This window comes from Phasianus colchicus, chromosome Z (genome assembly GCF_987193195.1).
Source record: "Phasianus colchicus chromosome Z, bPhaCol1.hap1.1, whole genome shotgun sequence".
Taxonomy (NCBI): domain Eukaryota; kingdom Metazoa; phylum Chordata; class Aves; order Galliformes; family Phasianidae; genus Phasianus; species Phasianus colchicus.
Window position 1 is genome coordinate 25207919 of NC_143476.1, and position 23086 is coordinate 25231004.

The 23086-nt window shown below is 45.0% G+C and overlaps 1 protein-coding gene across 2 annotated transcripts; it reads left to right on the plus strand.

Moving 5' to 3' along the window:
• Positions 1 to 7265: 7265 nt before the first annotated feature.
• TAL2 (TAL bHLH transcription factor 2) lies at positions 7266 to 16423 on the plus strand. 2 transcript variants are annotated; one of them, XM_090131544.1, is made up of 2 exons: positions 7266 to 7382; positions 14608 to 16423. In XM_090131544.1, exon 2 carries the CDS (start codon positions 14618 to 14620, stop codon positions 14969 to 14971), a length of 354 nt encoding a protein of 117 aa, XP_089987670.1. In that variant the 5' UTR covers positions 7266 to 7382; positions 14608 to 14617; the 3' UTR covers positions 14972 to 16423. The 2 variants fall into 2 exon arrangements, with proteins under 2 accessions (XP_089987670.1, XP_031463609.1); XM_031607749.2 differs by lacking the exon at positions 7266 to 7382 and adding an exon at positions 14196 to 14527.
• The last annotated feature ends 6663 nt before the right edge of the window (positions 16424 to 23086 follow it).

Sequence of the window (23086 nt, forward strand, 5' to 3'; positions counted from 1 at the left end):
TAGTAACACCTGAGGGGAAGTTTTACTGTTCTGGCTGTTGAAGTCCAAGAAATAAACATATAAAAGTCCACAGCTGGGAACACTTAACGGAACAAGGAGATGCTGCTGTTATCTCCACATATTTTTGATCAGCAGTGATGTTCTCCCTGCCTAGAATAACATGAGATGCCCAATGGTTGCACTAGGTCCAAGACTTTAACCTCCAAAATACACTGAAGGCCTGTACTAAAGGGAGGGCCTGAATTTTATCCACCCTCATGTGCAAGTGCCCTCACTTCTGTTTTTATGGATTCACAGAATCTGTTGGGTTGGAAGGGACCACAGTGGTCATCCACTTCCAACCTCCTGCCATGGTCAGGGCTGCCAACCACTAGATCAGGCACTAGATCAGTTTTGCTTCTTTCCTTTCTGACTGTTTTTCTGCTCAAGAGGCATGGGTCTTGGTTCAGCTTTTGCTGCATTGGAGCCTTACTAAGCTGCAGTTGTACAGAGAAGTAAGGCTCTGCATGAAGTGGGCTTCCCACAGCAGGCAGCAGGCTACACTGATAAATGCTAGCAGACCTGTTGTCAGTCACTCCTGGCACCTGGGCAGATGCCAGTATGAAGGATTAGTCTAGCAGCAGAGACGAACTTCCCCAAAGCAAGAGAACTCTTGTAACCCAGGATGCTGTTTATCCCCCTATATGATGATAGCTACTAAGGCCAGGAATGCAAATTACACCAAAGTACAGAAGTGTCTGGGAGATACCTCTACTATGAAACACAGTGATACTGATGCTAGGCAGTATATTGGACACCTTCTATGATGTGCTGCCTCCCACAAGAATCCAATTTTGCACAAAGCAGGCCAGCCAGCAGCTAGAAGGAGCTCCTGCCTCCAGGCAGCTCCAGGTGTGAGCCTGAGTCTCTCTGCATCCAGTCCCTCCAAGAAAATGCCCCGTGGAGATGACTTTGCATGTGCTGATAGCACCTGCAGCTTCCCCCTGATGCCCTTTTCCAGATTTTGCTCTTGTGCTTCTTCCCCAGAAATCAGAAGTGACTTTCTTTTACTTCAGAAGGAGAGCATAAATTGTAGAAACAAATGAGCAGGATGGCTTCCTGATGCTCTGCAACCTTATTTAACCAGACAACTATATTGCATCAGATGTTCACACTGCTGTTGATTGGAGTGAGAAAGATACATTGCACTGCAAATCTGTGGAGGTGGTGTCTGTGAATGGCAGCCATAATTCAGAGACCCCAAGCAAATACAGCAGCCATGAGTGAAGAAAATACCAGCATCTCCAGGCCTAACAGTGCAGATGGAGCGTAATTCTGGAAGCAGAGGCTCACCCTTAGTCGAGTGATTTTACCAGAGGAATTCTACTGGTGCTGCGCCTCATTTCCTCCGGAAACCTGAGCTTTTGTTTACTTGCAAGTTTCAAAAAGCTTTTCTTGCTTCCTGAGCTTACAGAAGTCCCTCTGTGCAAAGGAAAAATGTCCAATTCTTCCCCTGGCTTTGATGCAAACGTATGTGAGGGTCCAGTTTGTGCTGCCTACTGTTTTATCTAACCTGGAGATCTGTATCCCAGTTCCTTTCCATTCCCAAGCTGATATGTTTCTCACCTTGGAATTTCACTCCTTCCTCATGGTTGGATGTTTGAGGTGCAGAACTGGCTTGGTTGAAATCCTTCTGTCCCACCAGGGCCTAGAATTCATCTACCTCCCCCTCCTTCGGAGAGAGCTCAGCTCAGTTCAGTCCACAATGCTACAGATGCTGAATTTTCTGGAATATCCTAAGGGTGACCGCATCCACCTTGCACTCTCTTGAGGGCTTTTTAGCCTGCTTTCAGAGTCTGGACTACTGTTCCATACAGAGGTCTGGGGCTGTGCTAGTGGGTGAGCTGCATTGCAGCCTTACTCCTTGGTTGGCCTGGTGCTGGGTTCTGCAACCACCACCTAACCAAGTCATGTGGCCATGTGGCAGCTCATGGGCAATAAGACAACGTGGCATGAGTCTTCAGAAGATCTGAGTGTACTTCTCCCCATGTCATGGTATGGCATTTTTCCTTGAGGAGAGATGTGAGCAATACAGCCTGATAGGCTGACTGGTGCTGCTTGAGCAGGATAGAGACTGGTTTGCGTCTGGGTGAGTACAGTAGAAAGCTGACATGCAGTTCTGGCATGCAGAGGACCCTTCTGCCCAACTGCTTTCTGTGCAGATCTTGATGGACCCCATTGGTTTCCCTATGCAGGCACATGGGGGACATGGAGAAGCTGTCCATGTTCAAAGACAGTGCCTGTGTCTAGTAATGCCAATGGGCTCAGTTGCATTTTAGCATCCTCAAGGCGAATGCAGACAGATCAATTAGAGACTGCACCACAGAAAGCTGCAGCTCCTCAGTCCTCCCCCAGACAATAATAAAAAGATGCCCTCGCTTTTCTCCTTCCTTGAAGACCCCAGGAGAGAATTAGCTGCTGCTGCAGGTGCAGTCGTCCTGCAGGGTGGTGAGAGCAATGAATACTGAGGTTTTTAGCTCAAGCACACTAAGGCTGTTCAGCAGCCATTGGATAATCCCCTGCTAATCAGATTATGTAAATTCCTACTTCAGCATCCCTATCCCATCTCTATCCCTGCTCTCCAAGCTGGAAATAAAAGGCACTCTAAAAAGGAACATTTAAACCACAAAAAGGCAGCGCTGCTGAAAGGGGTGGGCAGAGGGTGCTGAGATGTGGAGCAGCAGCACAGGGCTTTGTTTCCGAGCAGGCGGGTGCTGCTGCTTGGGCAAGCACAAGAGACACCACCAAACCACGGGCCAGAGCAGGCATTGTCCATGTTCTCCCCCTCCTGTGCTGCGGGACTAACAGCTGGGATGATGCTTTTGGTGATCAAACCAAATGAAGGGACAGATAATAAAAAATGACCATTGGCAATCTGTCCATTAAGCCTGAACATGTAGCACTGCATCACCTGAACCTGCATTTTGGCTGAGTGCATGCAAGGTAATGACATCCTCCAGCCCTAGGATTCACATGGGATGGTGTTTCCCTGAAATGCTTGTCCAGAGCTCCAGCAATCACAACAGTGTCTTACAAATGTCATAATGAGCACCAGCCCTCAAACTCTAGCTCACAGTCCTCACCTGGTCTCTGAGCCTGTCACTTTTTTATCGCGGCAGGACTGCTATTTTTTCACAAATTGGAGTGGAAAGCAGAGAAAGGCAATAGAGGTCAGCTACAACTAGCAAAGAAGAGCTTATTTATTCTTTGTGCGGCCACTGGAAATCACCCAGGAAGCTAAGCTGACCTACATTCGCTGTATAACAGTCCTGGCTGAAAGCAGCCCCTTTTGTTTGTGACAAGGATGGAAGCTGCTCTCCATGGCAGATGCAACACACTGGAAATGAGCTTTTCCACTCAAATGGGGATTTCCACTAGTTCTGCTGTACTCATAGATGGTCAGGAGGGCTTGCTACCCAGTCTTGTACTACAAATCAGCAGAGTGGAAAGAGTGAGGAGTGATTTCTGCATGCTGTACACCATTGCTGCTTCACAGCAGCCAGTGAAATTGCATCAGTTGACCTCAGCTATAGATATGTATGTAAAACCAGAAGAAATTGAAATTTGAAACAGATGATACAATTATCAAGGCAGCAGTAAGGACATGCATTTATCACTGACCTAAAATAGGATGGTGAATCTTTAAAAGTAAAGAAGGAAAGCTGTATTTATGGGTGAGAAAAGTGAGCATGTCCAAGTTTTCTATGGGAAATGGATTGCAAGATCATAAAGTAGTTCTGAGAGGCTGGGGTTGTTGCTGTCTCCATTCACAAACAGATGCATTTCTGGTCCTGCAGAGAAGCAGGGCCAAGCACCAACTATGGGACCTCTCCTTTGAGTGTTCCAGTCTCACCCACTCCCTTAGTGCAGCAACCTGCACTCAGAAGAGATGCTGGGGAGACTCAGAGCTAATCTTCCTCCATCAAAAAGCAAGCCAAATGGTTTCACAGACTTGCACATGAAGGAAGAGAACTTGCTAGACAGCACAAAAGCCTGGGCATTCCCAGCACATCAAATGCATTGAGGATTTTGCTGGACATGACTGGAAATTGAATCTCTTGGTTCCTAGTTTTTGCCACTGGTTACAGTGCTGCTGCAGGAGGCACAAACGCTTCTATGGCAGGGACCCTTCTGGACCTAAAAGATGGTCAGGAGCTCTCTTGACACTCAGCTCCTCGTTCCTTTGAATCACTCCTTTGAGTAATGCTTATGGGGTAGCTTCATATGTCTGCACACCACCTGGTCAAGCTCCATGTTGTGTGCCAGTGGAGATTCACTGAGATGAGTGTCTTGCTCTTCTCACATTTAGGTGAATTCCAGAGAACTTTTAATGTCTGGATATTTCTGTGTCAAGAGGAAAATGAGCTGCTTGCCTCTTCTCCCTGCTGACAGTGTGTGATTTAGAGGGGTCTGCAGCTCCTCTCTTCTGTGGCTAAAACATTTTCTTTGAGGCTATCAGTGAGTTTCAGCATTAAAAAGGAAAAGATTTTTAGCTTCTGGAATTAAGCTGAAAAGTGTGGCCAGAATTTAAATCGCCCCCTGATGGGAATGTTTTGTTAGCACTAATAAGAGATTCAAAAGGTTACAGAAAGCTGCAGATTATGTAAGTTTAATATTTCAGCAGTCTGCATGCAGCTGCTGTTCTGAGCCCCACACAGACTCCTCCAGCTTGCTGTACTCAAAATCTATTGATCTAAATTTTAATTTCGAAGGGCAGATACCCAGATGTGTGCAATTGCTTCTTATTGTTCCCATCTGTAAAATGCGGCTCTGAACTCACAGCAGTAATGTTACTGTGTGTTTACAGCTCCTTGCTGTCCTTTCTCTACCCGTCACTGTGTCCTGCTTTCATCAAACTGAAAGAGGTCACCCTCTAAACAATTTGAACCCAGGCCCATCTCCTGAAATTTTTGCCCTACTATGGCGGGGATTTCCTGCTCATCTGCAGGATGACTTTCTTTTTTTTCTGTGTGATCATGGCTGTGCACAGGAACTGATTCTGTTAGCCTCAGAAGCTGTGTCACAGCAGGGCAGAGCCCTTTGCTCCAGCTTGTGTACTGTGCAGTCACAAGTGCCAGGAGCAGATTTTCGATCTTTTAGGAAGAAGAATAACTGGAATTACCCCCCTAGGATGTTTTCAGGGGCTAAAATGTAAAGGTTAGCATGACAAATTTCCAAAGGGCGCACAAGAAACATAGTAGTGTGGATGTTTGTTCTTTGCAGTCACCCACATACATAAGGAAGCTCTTGACTTCCTTAAAGTGGACAGAATCACAGAATGGTTTGGGTTGGAAGGGACCTTAAACCCCTCAGTCCCACAGCCGTGCCATAGGACTGATGGGCTGCCCCCACCAGCTCAGGCTGCTCAGGGCCCCATCAACCCGGCCTTGAGTGCCTCCAGGGATGGGGCACATACAGCAGCCTGATGTCCCCAACTCTCACAGCTGCACAAGTGCTCCTCAGCCTTCTCTGTGCATCAGCACCAGGACTGCTCTCACGTATATGTCTGAGGAGAAAAACTGGCCACAGCATAAGCAAGCATAGAGGCAGAATGCAAGTTACCAATAGTATTCTGTTTCTCTTTGACTTTTCATGAGCTGATTATGAGTAGCTGCTAAAAACGTAGATTTCTTTCAGTGAAGATTTGCTTCAGATTCCAAGGAAGATTTCAGGATGAATCCCTGCAGAAATCTTTGTGAGAAAGAGCCCAAGATAGAATATAGCCTTTACTGCTTTCACTATCCTGGTTCCCTTCTCCCTGCCTGCCAGCTGTCCCAGTGTCCTGGTCTTAGCTGCAGGGGTGCCATGCGGAGGCAGCTGGGGCTTACTTAGACCTTGGAACTTGCAGGAAGAGAAAGGTGAGTTGTCATCCTTGGAAGGATGAACCTGGCCCTGCAGAGGGCATGAGTGAAACCCATGTCTGACAGCAGCCAGAGCAAGATCCAGCTCTCTGCACTTAGACATAAACATGAACATAAAACAGCCCATGCAGCCCTTCTCACTGCAAGAGCAGCCACTTTTCTGGCAGGGTATTTTCTGTGTTTGGCCAGGGTTCGAAAACCCTGAGCAGTAGGGTTGTTCAAGCATTCAGGGATGAGCAATTTCAGTCTTGCCCTTTTCTGAGCTGGCCAAACCCGCTGCTGCAGACAGCGTGCTGACCAGGGGATGCCTGGCAGGCTGTGGGTAAGCGACGGGCTGGGGACGCAGCACAGAGAAGGAGCACTCTGCAACTTTCCAATGTAAATTACATGGAAATTAGGCTGTGTGAAGCCAAAGGCCCCTCTGGAATAGGACCTTTAGTTAACATAACACTTGTGCTAAATGAAGCAGTTGACACAGCTTTCAGGCTGTAGTGCCACTATTAATTCACCGCATGAAAGGGCTGAAGCTCCGGTTGAGCTCCGCGGCGGAGGAGCTGCCCTGCCGGGACTGAGAGCAACCGCGACCTTCCACCGCTGGGACGCTCCGATCGCTGGGGCAGCCCTCTTAGCAGAGATGTGCAGCGCTTTTAACAGCTCACCGTGCGTTTGTACCAAGGTTGTGCCCCTGTTGGCTTGGGTCTGGGGAAATTCTGTGACTATTTTCCCACTAAGAGAACCGTTGTCCCGGGACACAGGACGAATCAGTCAGCGTTACCAACATGACCGTTGTGTTCAGAGGTCATCTCAGACATCCCCACGCCCTCTGACCTTCTCTCTGGAGAGTCAGCCTGACAAAGAGGGGGTCTGTGCTACCATCTCCTCTGCCGGCCCCGTGCTGGGGGGCACCCCTGCACACAAGGCTCACTCCTCAGTACTCCTCGCAGTATCAGTCTGTGTTCTGTTTCTTGCGGTCATATGTGAGCTTGCTGGCTGCTGTCACCGAGCTGACAGGGTGTCCAGAAACATTTACAGCTTCAGAGCTGATTAAATAAATAAACAAATATTTTTAAGGACAAAAATTGATTCTTGCTACAAGCACTTTCCATCTTTTCTCCACAAAGTACATCTGACCCAGCCAGAGCTGTGTCTGGGCTAGTGGGTACAGTCCCCCCTGTCCCTACAGAAAGAGGCAGAGAGTGGTGTCTAGGAGAGAAAAGGCAGGACAGAGAAAATCTCCCGGGAGATGCAAAGCAAGCTCCTGGATTGCTAGGACCAGTGGTGACACGCGCCAGACAAAGGACCTGCTATTCTATAAATGAGGCAGCCAGGACCAGCACCAGGCTGACTCCATCCAGCGGCAGCGAGCTCTGTGGCCAGGCACGGCAAGAGCTGCTAGGGAACGGGAAAAGGACGCGTCTGATTTTGCTGTCCCTTCATCTGCTGTCCTGGTTTGCCGAGCCTCAAGTACCTGTGACCAGAAATGTAAGTGACAATTTACTTGTCTCTGTGCAGAACTGCATCCCATCTCCTGGGCTTACCTTGCAACTTTCTTAGGAATGCCTATCTTTCCTTTCTGAAACACACAGCAGGGAATATCTTCCAGGGAAGGAATTCCTGCAATTACCTTTTACCATTCCCTAGATTCCTCTTTATTGTCATGGCACTTCAGAATCTTGTCATCAAAAAGCTAATAGTAAGGCATCTTATCTGACAGAATAGTTCCAGAAACGGTTGTGTTTAATCAAGCAAAGTAACTGTATTCCCCTAATTTTGTGCCAGGAATTTCCAGTTCTTACCATCTACTGAGAAGACTCAGTGAATTAGCCTCACACCAGGAGAAATTAGTTTTTTATTTTTACTGTTTTGGAAAGAAATGTCCTTACATTATGACCTTGCAACTACACATTAGGCAAACTCATTTATACTACCAGAAAGTGCTGTAATCAGTTGTTGCATTTGGGTGAAATGATTATATAGAGCACCATAAGCTCCCTGAGAAATAAATGAATGTTTGATATTTGAAACAAATTATTTGTGAAAACATAGAGAAGCATACATTTGCCAGAATTGGTTGTGTGATTATGAACTAGATAGACTGTGGAAATCCTATGAATGTGTAAATAAATAAGGATGTAAACAAAGAGCTTCAAACTTCAAACCTCATGTACTTAATAACATCCCACTGCTGGTCATATGCCTTACAGCTGATGTGTCTGCACTACACATTGCATTCCAAATTTGTCCCAGTTAGTAGTTTACTTAGCAGGAAAAGTTTAAGGACATTATTCATTTAAGTTCAGCTGTAAAACATAAAAACTCTCAGACTTCAATATAAATAAATAAATAAATAAATTGAAACTGCCCAATGCAGAACAGGTTAGTATTTCCAGGGCTAATAGAGCTGTATTTGCCTGAGATTGTCAGTAAATAATAAAAGCATTTTTTCTAAGGTAATCATCCCTATTTTTCTTGCTTTCCATGAAATAGTAAAGGATGATACATGGTTTTTAGAACCCTTCTCCATTCTGTGCCTATCATTTCAGACATACACACACACACGCACATGCACACACACACACACAAAAAAAAAAATCACAAAAGAAAAAGCAAAACAGGGCCAAAATAAACACAGCTTGCTCTTACTGCCTCTTTGAATATATAAGTTTAGGTTGGATATCAGGAAACACTTATTTACAGAAAAGGTTCTTAAGCACTGGAATAGGCTCCCCAGGGAGGTGGTTGAGTCACCACCCATGGATGCATTTAAAAACTGTTTGGATATGGTGCTCAGGGACATGATTTAGCAGACCTGAATGCCAATCTTTCTATAAGGCACTGTCCCATGCAGGTTAGCAGTGTGACTGATGGAGAGCGGTGAGCTTACCTAGAGATCTGCATCTTGTAGGTGGGCAATCAGGGCCAACAGAGGCAAGGCTGGCTGTGGAGAAACCTGCCTTCTAAAACTGTAATTTGGGCAAGTACCCTTCAATGCAGAGGCTGCCTTAAGCTTGTGACCATTACAGTGCTCTGTTGAAGATGACTCCAGTGATGTGCCTTTTCAAAAGGTCTGACAAGAGGACAGTGTAGCTGGGAGTGCTCTATAAGAGCTGCTCTTAGCCAGGAATGCTCCAAGAAGCAGAAATTTCACTGTGTGCATTTTGTCCCATGTTTACAGACCCTACAAAAGGTAAATCAGCCTGTCAATGCTGACTATTCATTATGGTGCTTTTGTTGCTCTGCTGCACTTTGTACTGCATGACTGCCAGAAAACACTCCTCACAGAGGCATGAGGCACTCAAAGGAGCCCTTGTTTAATGCTGAAGTAGCTCCTCTTCCTACACCTGGCTTAAAACAAAATGAAGTTCCCTTACAGATGTCTGGAATCACTCTGTGAGAGCTGGGAGCAAACACTCAGCTTCACTGCACCAGCCCAGCACTACCAACGCCTGGTGTAGTTGGGCCACTGTGAGCTGGGCCTTTCCCCCACTGGGTTGTACAAACACATAGATGCCTTCCTCTCCAAAAACATAGAACCATAGAGTCACAGAATCATAGAATTGCTCAGGTTGAAAAAGATCTTAAAGATCATCAAGTCCAGCCGCAACCAAACCATACTAGTCTAACAACCCATCACTAGCTGAAACAGACTAATGATGGGTAGAAGGGACACGGAGGGGCAAAGAATTATCAGGAATGAGGACAGCAGCACAGCTCCTGATGGCCAGAATGGCTTTGTCTCACTGTGCTGTGCTGTGCTCTCCCTATGACTTGTCCACCAGTGTTCTGATGGGATATGGGGAGGTAGCACGTGAGGAGGATATGGGAGTACTCAGGATAGCTGAGAGGAACAAGCTCCTAGAGGTGTGCTGCTCCTCCAGCAGTCCACTGAGCTGGGGCATGTTATTCCCCCCCTCCCTCTCTTCCCCTCTTGGCCAAGGGAAATCCTTCAGGCCTGAGCAGAGTATGGTGCAGCTGCAGAGAGTTCAAGATTATTTCTCCTACAGAGAGGAGAAAAAAAAAGTCACATGTGTTATTGATAGGCAGTGTAATGTACTGTGACATCCATGCTCAATCTTTGCACAGCACTGAGTCCTGTGCTCCACGGCTGGCATGAAGCTGAAGAGGAAAACAATGAGCTTCCTCTTTCTCCTCTTCTCCGTGTTGCATTGATGCAAAGTGAACAAAGCATGGCTGTGGGCAGCTATATCGGCGATCTCTGCTCCCTGTGGCAGATCAGGCTGCCAACACCTGCCTGGTGCCAGATCCGGGCACCACCTGCTGCTCTATAGCCATTTACCTCAGAGCTGAAGGGACTTTACAAAATCGATGTGTTAAATAACCAATTTTAGCAGGCACGGGGTTTCTTCCCCTATGGAGTAACAGCATGGCATTACAGGTTTACTAGCAGCACTCCAATTCTTGCTGGCAGCAGGCATCTGCTGTCTGATTAAGATTTGCAGAAGCAGGTCTCCAGTGGCTAGTTTCAACATGGATTTAACTTCAGCGAGGTCAAAGGTATAAACTGAGGGAGGAACTTTCTCCTCCAAGATCTTTATTTAATAGCAACCTGCTAATTATGATAGAGTGCTGGGCTGCTGGGGAGTCCCCTGCCAGCCCTTGGACATTAAATGCTGGCTCGGGGCCGTTTGCCAGGGAAGTCCTTGCAGAAATGGTGCTCTGTCCCCAGGCTGGAGCAGCTGCTGCTGGAATTGCCTGAGCAACTCTTGCACGGAGAGAACTGCTGCCACCGAGAGAGAGATCTTCATCTCTGCTATTGTTTAGTCTTTTGTCTGGTGACACTTGCGGCTGCATTAGCCACAGCCAGAATTTTTTTTTTTCCCCCATTTTTGTGCTTTTCAAAAGGGTAGGCAGGAGGTGGGAAGAGCTTCAGTTATCTGTTCGGTGGGTGGCAGTGTTTTGTTTTTCTCTCGCTGGCTGTCAGGGCGGATTCACTGCTGGGCTGTGGTTATGGCTCTGCACAATTCTCTTTACGTGCTGCAGATGTGGATCTCAGCTCATGAAGATGCACTTAACCACTGCTTCTGGATTTGCCTCTCTGATCCCAGTTAAATCCTGTCCTCAATGACAACGTTTTGAACTGCAGCGTTACTCCTCCAGTAAAAACGGTGTAACCCTCCTGATGTAGATTTACATTCTTGTGAGCAGAATTAATCCTCCTGGATCTAGGCAGGATTGCCTTCCTATTTTCCTCCTTCATCACATAAATGTGGGCTGTTAGCCTGTGGCTGGCAGAGGTGACCAGAAAGCACTGAATAATCCACGTTTGCAGGTTAAAGCAATTTGTCTGCAATATGTGGAAACAAGGTGGTGATTTCTGCAGAGATTTAAAATGGGCTGGTGTGATACAAATTGCACGCAGCCACTAGCCAATACATATTTTACGCACTGCACCAGGAAAACTAAAGAATATATTGCTCAGACGTGCAGCATTAGCAAAGATCTGAAGCTGCACGCAATTTCACATTGAAAGCCAAGCCTGGTGGGGAGGGCTGGAGAGAAGGAGGGAGGAGGGGGGAAGGAATGAGACAAAAGGAATGGAAATCAGATGCTTTGTCAGTGAACTCGCTGCTCCTTGACTGGAAGGTGCCATAGTTGGAGAAAATTGGAAGAGTGTGTAGGTGATGATGTGAGGAATTAAGCTGTGTTGAAACGTTAACATTGGGCAGTGGTGGACCAGGCACATTCTTCTCTCACCTTTCCAGCAGAACCTCGCAGAGAAACAATGAAATTATGTGAAACACCAAGACACTGAAGAGGAGGAGGACTGAGATTTAAGGTGGAGAGGCTGTGGAGGTGATTTACACCTGCGAGGACCTCCCTGTGGAGGCACCAGAGCAGGAGGAGGCAGCGGGGCGGGGGAAGCTGCTGTTTGCTGATCTTGAACAAATGTCAGAAATACGAGCACACACTTTTGAAGTGTAAAGCAGGCACTGGTCTCACAAAGGCATCTATTTGCTGACGAGGCTTGTGACCACAGAAAGGACATTGTCCTTTCCAAGCGAAAGAGGAGAGAGACAAAGGCAGCGAGCGTGGTGCAAAGGAGCAGGCTGGGGGTTATTTCTCCACCAGTAACGCTTCTAAAATGACGAGGTGACATGCTCCAGCTCGCAGCGCTGACCTGTTCTCCCGGAGTGCTGTGGCGGGTGCTATGCAGCAGGAGGAAGGAGCCAAGCTTCCATCGGCATTCACGGCTGAGATGCAGACAAGCAGAGCAGGGTACCGGAATGATAGCACAGAGATTGAATACAGTCCACCCAGATCACTAGAGGAAACAAGGAGGCCCAAATAACCTTTTCTAGTTTATAAAAAAACAACTGCTTTGTACACAGATAAATTTATTCTAAAACAAGCAAACAAACAAACTGAACCAAACCAAAACAGAAAAGGGTGGAGAGAAGCGGGTGGTGCTCTGAATTTCATATAAATCCAAGCAGCTGCTTGGAAGAATAAAATTGTAATGGCAAAAATTTTGCCTTGGGGAATGAACATGCTGCAGCTGACAGAAGCACTGGAGGACAATGCTTGAAATCTATTTTCCTGACTCGGCAGCATTCTTGCCTAAAAGCTGCATGCTGGCTCTTCCAGGTGGGTGCAAAGGACAAAGAAGGATTGTCCACAATGCATAAACTCGAAGTAATACTCAGAGTAGACAGGCGATTTAATTTTTTAAAAATAAAAAATATTTTTTAAAAAGACAATCTCCATTTGAATCAAGAAATGGGTCTCCATGCAAGTTTACAAAAATAGGAAGAACTCTCAGCCACTTAAAATATTAGAGCTAGTTTCTAACAGGAGCTGCTCATGAAACAAGCACATTCTGATCACACAACTTTCTTCTCCTCTTAAGGTTGTGTAGACAACTGGGCTGATGGTAGTTTCAAGCTTCTACCAAAATAGCAACGTGGTAGCAGTGTAGAGGCTACAGATGAGAGGAGCCTGGGAGCACAGCCATATATAGTCCACATGAGTGCGTCTCTGATGGAGGTGTCTGAATGTGGCTCCAACATGATTTATGGCCCTACAGCTGTGTTTGCCTGGTGATTTGCAATCAGTGTTAGACTGTGAAGTGAAGGTGCTGAGAGGGGACTTCCCGTCTGCTGTGCATGTCTTGTCTCCCTGCCAAGGAAGACCCACTGACCTCTGTGTCACAGTGGGATTGCTTTACTTACCCAGAATTTTGCCACGTGCTCCAATGAACGTGAGCATTTTGCACAGTCTGAGGTTCTTCACATGGCTACGGCTTCACAGCAGGGATCTCACCCCGGTGTTTTCCCTTCTGAGCCTGAGGAGTGCTGCCTCCCCTGCTTTGCAGCCCTCTGGGACTGCCCTGGGAGCGAGTTTACCGATGAATATAAAGAACTCAGGGTTTCACATGCATGAGAGAGGAGGTGGAAGCATTTGTCCTTTAGTCCCTTGGCTGTCAATAGTTTTCTCTGCTCCAGCTGTCTGCATGCCATTGGCATAAAAAAAACCGCTTCAGAAATGGAAGAGTGAACATCTCCCACAGGGCTGTGAGACAGAAGGAAAGGCTCCTGAGAGGGAACTACAGCCATCAGATATTTCTGAGCAGGACTTGAGGGCTTTCCTGGGAAAGGAAAATGAACAAGAACAGCAGGGTGGCCTGACAGCCAGTCTACATCTCCCATGGCCTGGCAATGTCAATGAGCAGGATTAGGTGAATTCCAGAAGTCTTTGGCAACCTTTCTACTAAATGGCATTTAAAACTACCCCTTGTACCTACCACAGCAGTGTCCTGTTTCCAGGTCTGTTCTGGGCACTGGGTCCCCTTTGTTTCTTGGTACTGTGAAGCAGCATGGCCAAGTAACATCTACATGGACTTTTGGAATGCCTGCACATTTTGTAGGCATCACATTGTCCCTTTGCAACCTGTGAGCCCTGCCCAGGAGCACTCATGGCATTTGTAGCTTAGTCTTAGCAGATCTCAGAGGCTAAAATAGAAGCCTGCATGTACTGAACTGGGGAATCCCTATCACCTGCAGTGAGCCATCAATGTAAGCAGAGAACCAGACCATTGCTTCCCTGGAGAAATCTAAAATAACCTAAAGTAATCCTAAAGTAATCATGTGTTCACTATCATCAGCTGTCTGCCTTCTGAAGGCCCCTGCTGGAGGTCCACCTATGTATGGCTTATCTCTTGCTATACTCTGAAACTTAAGACAGGTGGGAACAGCCCCCACGAAGGTGTGAAATGGGCCTTGACAAACACGGGTGTTCTGCTGTGGTCCTGCCCACCCCTCCCTTTTTACCCTTCAAGGAGTGCTCAGGAGCCCCACACTGCCTGCTGAGAGGACTAACGTGGAGGCTAAAGGGAGTTCTCCTGTGAGAGAACCTTAGAAGGCTGGAGAACCTGAGATAAAGGCAGCATCAAGGGGGTGTACAAGGAAATTAAACTCATTTACTCTTTTGTGAAATTCTTATTGGACTATGATGTCTGCAGCTGCTATGCCTATGATTGTGGATTTAAATTGAGACATAATTTCTAGGACCAGGATGAATTTGTGTGCTCAGGGCAAGAACACCAGCCACAGAGGGCAACAATTAGGAATTCCTAGCATCATCACAAAGTGTTCACAGTTGCTACAGAGGTAACAGCATGCCCAGAGCAGCAGCCTGCAGGAAAGTCAGGGATATCTAGCACTCAATCTCCATGTCCTTTACTTTACAGCACCTTGAAAATGACCAGGAAGATCTTCACCAACACCAGGGAGCGATGGAGGCAGCAAAATGTCAACAGCGCCTTTGCCAAGCTGAGGAAACTTATTCCCACCCATCCACCAGACAAAAAACTGAGCAAAAATGAGACACTACGGCTAGCCATGAGGTACATCAACTTCCTTGTCAAGGTGCTGGGAGAGCCAGGCCTGCAGCAGACAGCAGTGGCAGCGCGAGGCAGCATCCTGGGATTCTTCCAGCAAGCCCCATGCTTGCAGAGTATGGAGGAGCTGACTCTCATTGAAAGCTGTGGTGCCTCCTCTCCTAGCATGAGCAGCAACATTGCAGAATGCTGGTCAGAGACTTCATCTCCTTAGCAGAGAACGAGAGATGCAGTCTTGGTGTTAGTCCAATAGTCATTATGTTTGTGGGTTGCTTCTCTATGTACAATGATTATTTATTTGTATTTATTACCGCTTCATTTAAGTTTCTGTTTAATGGCAAAGGAATTCCTTGGTCAGTTAGCAACTGAAAGAGCAGAGGGAAAGTGGTCATGCTCTGGGAACTAGGAAGGACTCACTGCTGTAACAGACAATTCTAAGGCAGAAGAGCCCCTGCCCTGACCTCCTCTGTCAGTTGGGGCCATAGAAATCCATCCAGTGGTTCTGGCAGGGGAAGAGATTATTCTCCCATGGCATTTTGAAGAAGCACTCTGAGCTTAAGAAATGATGAATGTGCCACAAAACATGTCCAAGAAAGATGCCTGACCATGGTAGTTTTGAGGGATGCAGTATTTTCTCCAGTCCTCCACTACTGGTTCTAGTAGCCACCTGTACTCACTGCAAATCTTATTTCCAACTTGAACATCTTTTAAAATACAAATCCTGGCCCTTGAACCTGGCTACATCTTTATCAGACTGGAGGAATCCTTAATGTTACAGCAAAATGATATTTAACAAAATTAAAAATTAGCTTAAAACAGAACTGTTGTTTTAAAATAAAGGAAGAGTCACAGATGACTTTCAGTGAAATCTGTGAAGCCTATACCTAGCAGTGATAATGTGTACAATAAGGAAGCTGGCTGACTACCCTCCAGCTGCTATCAAAACCCATCAAGCAGGTTGCTGGCTAAATGCCTTTGTTCTTCAACAGCTGTAAAAATAGGGGAAGCCCTTGTTCTGAGCAAGAGGTGTCAGGAAAAAGGCCTAAATGACACTCTCAGAAACCCTTTATGGAACACAAGCGATCAGTGCCCTTCTCATGCACAGGTGGGATGCAATAAGCAATGTGCTCCAGAGCCTGTTTGGCACAGGCTGCATGCCAGGGGTCTTGGCAACCACCATGCTGTATTCAGGCAATAAGCAGGATGAGCAGAGTTCTGTGAGGGTGATCACTGTGGGTTGTTGCACACAAATCACTTTCCTGAATTATAACCTGTGTGAGAAAAGATCTGTCATGCTCGTGAAAGGTACAAAGCCACTGAGAGCAAGAGAAAAAATTATGTTGGGCTCAAGTAGACCTGCTTCCAGGCCAACACGTGTTCCCTTTGACAAAAGTCCTTTCTATTTCCAAATGAAACAAGGTACATGTCAGTGTTTAGAAAAAAGCTGTTCATGGCAGGTAAAGAAATGGAGCATCCAGATGCCAAAGCATCTCTCTAGGCTGTTTCTTCTTATTTGTGACACAGGGAGCTGCCTTCAGGATACGGAGACAGGGATTGTTTAAGTAACACATACAGCCCTTCTGCCTGAGGATATTTGCCACCCACAGCTCAGTTGCATTTAAAGCTTCACCAAACAGCAGGCATACTTTTCTCCTTCCTCCTTGCATCTTTCAGGGCTGCACAAAAAAAAAAAAAAAAAAAAAAAAAAAAAACCAAAAAACAGGACTGGTTCTTGTGACGTGCATATTGTGCTGCTTAGTGCACTGACAAAACAACACTGCTCACTCGATCCAGGGTTGATGCTGTAGGGTGCAGGAATGTCAGTGGAAACCTTTGACAAAAACAAAAAAGTTTACATGGTTAATGACCATTTTGTTTCTGAACATTGTGAATCTCTACTTGCTTATTCCTGCATTACTGAGCTCTGAGAGCTAAAGATGGTAGAGGAGAGCAGCTGAGTGGAAATACATAGGAGTCTTTTGCATGGTCTGTGCAACTAGCACTGCCTTCTCCCCACCTCTGCATCAAAGGTAATGAGCCAAGACCTCCTCCTAGCTTTTCGATGAATTAGTCCAAATAAATCAGAGCACTTATTGGTGAGGTGTGATGGTGTTCTTTGTTCTATCAGCCATCTGCTATCCTAAGAAACGTGTCACCAAGACAAGTCAAAACATCTCATCAGCAGAATTATTGCCTGGGGAAGGCAAAAGGAAACCTGTCAGTTCTGTAATGTAACATGCTTGTAATATTCCCTATCCCTTAAAGTTCCTTTCTCAGTATTGTTTCGGTTCTCATCAACATTTTCTTCTCCTTTTCCATTTAGGAGCTCCCTACTTTCACATCCCATGTGTATTTGACTAGATCTATTGGCCAAAGAGCTTTTTGTCGTTTTTTTTTTTTTTTTCATTCGTGTTTTGGGGATTTCTTATCTGTATGATCAGGAACAAATATGATGCACCTGATCACATTTTACGCTACATTATGTTATTTAACATCTAATATATTTTAAATAAATTATTTAAGAAATGAATCTCTCTTTGTTCTTAAAAATTTATCTAAAATTTCATTTTACGTTTGCATACCACTTGGCAGAGAATATCAGATTCACTGCAATGTAATTTCCAGTAAATATTCATTCTTCTATTCAGCTCTTACGCAAGATTCTTGATCTTAGAAACAACTTGGAAGTACTATCAGATGATGAATAAAATCAGGAATTCTTTGTTTTTTGTCACTCATACTTTCTGATGATTTTCCAGCTCAAAACGTTCAATGGTACTTTATGATGTGCAAGAGAGGCATTTTTGTACAAAACATGCCTGAGAAAGATGTCTCAGGAGATTCTATATAAAAATAATGAAATCAGCAAATGTAAACTTGAAGATATGTATTTGTACCATGCAAGGCTATGTCAACTCAGAGATGATCTTCTGCTTGCTGCAGGTAATGTCACACTGGTTGGTATGCTCAAAATTGTCTGGCAAGATAATGGCTCCCGTGGCGCAGAGATGTACCACATCAGTTGTAGCTGGCTGAAAATGTCTCTCACATATTGTGGCAGTGGTAAAACCTTACTATAAATGACTTAAGTGTCCCTAATAGTAAGACCCCTACTGTGTCTCCTACAGGTATCTATATATGCCGCTAAACTGGGTTGAGCGGCATTGTTTTCCTTTTTTGGGGTGGGGGGGAGGGAGAGGTGGGGAATAACATGGCTCTTAATACTGCATGGAAAACTAAGTAAGGTGGTCATTTTATAGAAGAATTTTTGGTATCTCCAGATAGTAAATGGTATGATGCAAGGTTAAAAAATAAGTTATGTTTCTCTTCAACTCATGGTACACACTAGCTTGAGTGGAATGAGGCGTCCTCACATGCCTTTGTGAAGCAGAAATCCTGATGAGTCATTCCTTTGCTCAGAATTTCCATCAAGATCAACAGAAGAATTTATCTCCACATTTCAGACTGAATGAAGATTACTTTTTTCAGAGGGTGGCTGCCAGGGCTGCCAGTAGAGAAGTGGCACTCTTCTGCTATTGCAGAACCTAGGCGAACTGTTGCCAGGAAAGTTAAAGTGTAAGTTAACCACATTACCCCTAAGAACAAGCCTGTTTTCCAGACTTGTGTTCATTATGTGGTCTTCCACATTCTCAATATCTGCTTTGTGCCTATGGATTGTAACTGAAGCGCTCCTTAGAGACTGGGGTTGAGTAAAGAAAGAAAAATGCTGAGACCATGTCTTGCAAGAAGGCTCTAGTTTTGTGTGAATTCTAGTGAGGGCCAGCCTGTGGTCAGAGGGAGGCCAGGCATAAAGTCAGGGTTTTGTCGTGGGATTCAGTGGATTCAAATCCTAGCTGACAAGAAACACACCACATCTAGCACTACATGTTGTGCAGTGTATACACAGGTCTGGATGGTGCCTTTTTTCTTTTTTTTTTCTTACCCAGATGTGTTGTCCAGATTGGCAAAATTCTGTGGTAAGACATGCACTCAGCAGCCTTATTAGTTATAGTGAGCCTAAATTAGGGAGGATGAAGCTACAGTGGACTTAAGGGAGACCCACGGGATTCTTGAGTCAGCCAAAGTAAATGGCAAAAAGGTGTTATTTAGGATACTAAGATACATCTCAGCATCTTGTTGTAAGCTCAAAGTAGAAGCTGCAGCACCAAGGTGTTCCAGAGATGCACAATTAAGCAAACATTTAGTAATTTATCTTCCTATATCTAAGTGTCTCTCATGAATTCATCTGCTACTAGAGAATGATATGCAGTGACCACAGCTAAAGTAGTGTGAGCAAGGCAGATCTGACTTTTGTCCTTTGAAGGCTGGCTGATGAAAAGAGGTGGAGAGAATAGGCGACTTAACTACTGACCTGTGGGGCAGAGGTCACTTGAGAGCCAATCTTAAATCTAAAACCAAAGACGAAGTGTCAGAATTGAAATCCATCAGTTTTCAGGGATATAATTGTATTTTTGTACAGCAGCTGCTATGAGAATTGAAAGGGGGAAGGTGAATAGAAGGGAAGAAGCTCAAACAAGTAGAGGTAACAGAAAGTAGACAGGTTACTCTGTATCTGATCAAGAGATGTATCTGGTTGAATTTATCATCATTGTTCTGTTGATAAGCCACCGCTGAGTCTTCAACGCACTCTGGGTTGGTCCAGGCTTTTTCTGTGAGAAACAGACTCATCCCATTGTATTCTCAGCCAGCCCTTTTCCTATGTTTGTGAACAAGTGCATATCCCATCCCTCCATGGTTTGTTTTGCTGCCACCATATTGCAAAACCAACAGTGCACAACTGAGGGTCCTCTGCTAAGTTCCAGGTGTGGCATCTTTTGGAAAAAGATCCCCCTGGCAAAAACACAGGCAAAGAGCAGCCATCTTTGGGGTGAAAGGCCTGGAACACAAATCTCATGAAGAGCAGCAGAGAGAACTGGGGTTGTTCAGCCTAAAGAGGAGGCACAGGGAAGACCTTATTGCTCTCTACAGCCACCTGAAAGAGTGTTCTGGCAAGGTGGGGGTTGTCCTCGTTTCCCAGATAACAGAGATAGGATGAGAGGGAATGGTCTCAACTTGTGCCAGGGGAGATTCAGGTTGGATATTAGGAAGAACTGGAATAAGCTGCCCAGGGAGGTTATGGAGTCACCATCCCTAGAGGTCTTTAAGCAAAGTGCAGACGTAGTACTTGGGGACATGGCTTAGTGGGCAATATTGGTGGTAGATGGGTGGTTGATCTAGATGATCTTAGAGGTTTTTTCCAACCTTAATGACTCTATGATTCTGTGTATGCAATTCTTCTGCTGAGTGTCAGTGTCACAAAAGAGCATAGAGGTAGCTCAGGATGAAGGGTAGGAAGAAGTCCTTGTTGTGGGCCTCAGATGTGTCTTCTAACTTTTGTGTTGGCAAGCAAAGCAGGGACGTATTCACAGGTAGAAGGAAGAAGTTTCCCATGATCGCACCTTTCTGTTCCATTACACCTGGCTGGTTCTGAACAACACTGAATAGCTCAGACCTGGGGAAGAGCCTTCACAGTGTTCAAGGTTAGCCACAAAATACCACTGTATGATGCCTAAGAAACCCGTCATTGCTTAACAGGGGTGAACCCAGGATGCAGATCGTTGTTAACAGTGGAGTTGGTTCACAGCATTGGTTTTCTCTTGGTGACTGTTTTTGGCAAACGTTAGATGACCTGGAGCTGAGAGAGGCTAGGAACAGCAGTATTAAATCTTCATCAAATCAAAGAGAATTACTGTGTTCTGATATGTAAATATATAACCAGCCAAAATATGATCTACAGAAATCCCAGATTCAAGGCTACATTATTAAATTCAAGCTTTAGAAGGATTTACATGTACTGGAAAGATGTAAGGACTTCCAAGAGGAAACTACAATGGCTAAAAGTACTCAGACTGGAAGGAGGCTCTTAAACCTAGTAAACTAGGCACAGAAATTCAGGCCAACTGACTGTGTATTTTACTGCCTGTAGGGTGAAAAACGTTTCAGAAGAAAGTATTTGGCCCTATTAAGAGCTGAGTAACAGCTTCTGTTGTGATCTCTGTCGCTCTGAATGGGAAAAGCCCATTGCCAAATGTGAGGATGGCTGCTGGCGCACCAGAGCAAGTGAGCCTGGCAGGCTGCATCTGCCAAAAGCATTCAGCACTGGCACTACTTTGGATGGGAAATGTTCCCTTTGCTGCAAAGGCAGCAGAAATAACCTGGTGCTGAAGGGAGCTGCCCTTTCTGGCTCCTTTTTTCTCTGTGTTTCCAGGCACAGAAGAGCTGCCAGCTGCTGTGTGGTGAACATGCCCAGCCAAAGCATTTGGCAGAGGATATTCCAGTCTCAAAGGACACGTTTCTGCACAGACACAATGCGAACGGGTATTCCCCACCACCTAGATATGGGCATGAGGAGAAAAACTCATTACAGGCAGTGTTAGCAGACAAATTTTAACAATCTATTTTGAACTGGTGAGCAGATTAGAAAATATTTGTATATATATTCCTCTCATCATCTATTGGACACTTGCTAAAGTTCACTTCTGGTCATGTGCAAATTCTGTCTTTAATATCTAATTCTTCTTTCACATGAAGGGAAAAGAAAAATAACAAAAATGAAAAGGAAATACCTTTGAAAGCGAGAGAAAGCATGTATGATGAATCTTACATGTCTGGCACACTTGTCTTGTGGGTGCATAGACTTCCTCTGTGTTACTTACGTATATGTCACCTACAGAAAACAGTACACTATCAACCCATTTCTGCTACACTTAGTAAATAAATCAAATTGTCAGGTAATTCAGAAAGCCCTAGTGCAGAGATTCTTATTAGTTTAAACATTTCCAGAGTGTTTTCCAGCAGCACAGGCTGCTGAAACAATACATAAAAGTATTAATTATATTTTTAATATCTTAATACATTTTATATTTTTGTTAACAATACATCTGATACATCGATTGCCTACTTCTAAAGGTAAATAAGTGAAAATCATGGTAAAATGATAAAAAACTTTTCTTTACTTCTCCTCACTACATCATTTAAACTTTGAACAGTTCTCAACCGTGCGCTGTTAAGGTAAATAGAAACAGAAACAGTATTTCTTCTTGAAATCCACAGGTTTGCATCAGCCAGGGGCTTGTCATAAATATGCCTATAAGCTTGACTTCCTCTGATATTTATGTTTACTTTTATCCTGCCTCTGAAGTACTGAAGTCTAAGGCTGAAGTTCACAATAAAATTCTTGATCTTGAGTGCTCAACTTAAAACATTTCAGGATTGTCATGAGTGCTTTTTGGGGTGTTTTCTGGGTAGGGAGCTTTTATGGTTTACTTTGTAATTTCTGGGCATGTGTGCTTTTAAGATATCTCAGAAAGATGAATGTGAATCCACATGGAATAGCTGGCAGTGCAGAAGCAGCTCTGGAAGGCGTGTGAAGACTTACTAAGTCAGGCACCTAAAAGTAATTTCATATTGCTTCCTATATATATAAAAATACATAGTCTCTAGCTGCTTTTAAAACCTGTGACTATGGATTTTTGTCTTCAGTTCTGCAGGAAGGTTCTTTTCACAGCAAGAACAGGAAGGTGCTAAATAGGGCAGGCACTAAAGCAATCAAGCAGGTTATTTACCAATTTTAGCAACAAGAAAAACTACGAGAAAAACAGCAACAAAAAACAAAACAATAAAAACCCCCACCACACTCCACCACCCCTGCTCAGTAGGCTTTTTTCCTACAATGTCTCTTTATCAGTCTCTTGCAGAGATTCTAAAGCTCTTATCTTGATAGTCCAGATTACCAAACCATGATGAATAGAATCAATACTTTCTACTGTCAGCAAACCTTCATTCCCAATACAGATAAATCAATTTACAGAATTCTCTCCTCTCCTCTCCTCTCCTCTCCTCTCCTCTCCTCTCCTCTCCTCTCCTCTCCTCTCCTCTCCTCTCCTCTCCTCTCCTCTCCTCTCCTCTCCTCTCCTCTCCACTCGCCTCGCCTTTCCCCTCCTCTCTCCTCCTCTCCTTTCCTTCTCCTCCCCCCATAGTTAATTCCTATGCTTTAATACCATCTAAGAGTCCTTAGTGAGAAGAGGCTCTGCTTGCTATGCAGGTGCAAGTTTTCAGCACCACAGCACAACAGCAATATCACCCCCTTCTGCCCTCCTTAGGGCTTCTCTTTGTGAACCACTTTTTCTTTTTCTTCCTTTTCAGCTCTACAACCCCATGAAGCTAATCTGATTATGCTAATTTGTACTTCATGAACCCAAACACTGTAAGGGATCTGTGGAGGGTGAGCCAGGCTGGGGATGAGGGTGGTGAGGACAGGATTGAGGGT

Bases quoted from the DNA above. Each gene is read 5' to 3' on its own strand.
- TAL2 (XM_031607749.2), top strand. From the start codon at position 14,433: ATGAATTTGTGTGCTCAGGGCAAGAACACCAGCCACAGAGGGCAACAA. The intron at 14,528-14,607 runs GTAACAGCATGC...TTTACTTTACAG, and splicing joins TGTTCACAGTTGCTACAGAG to CACCTTGAAAATGACCAGGA.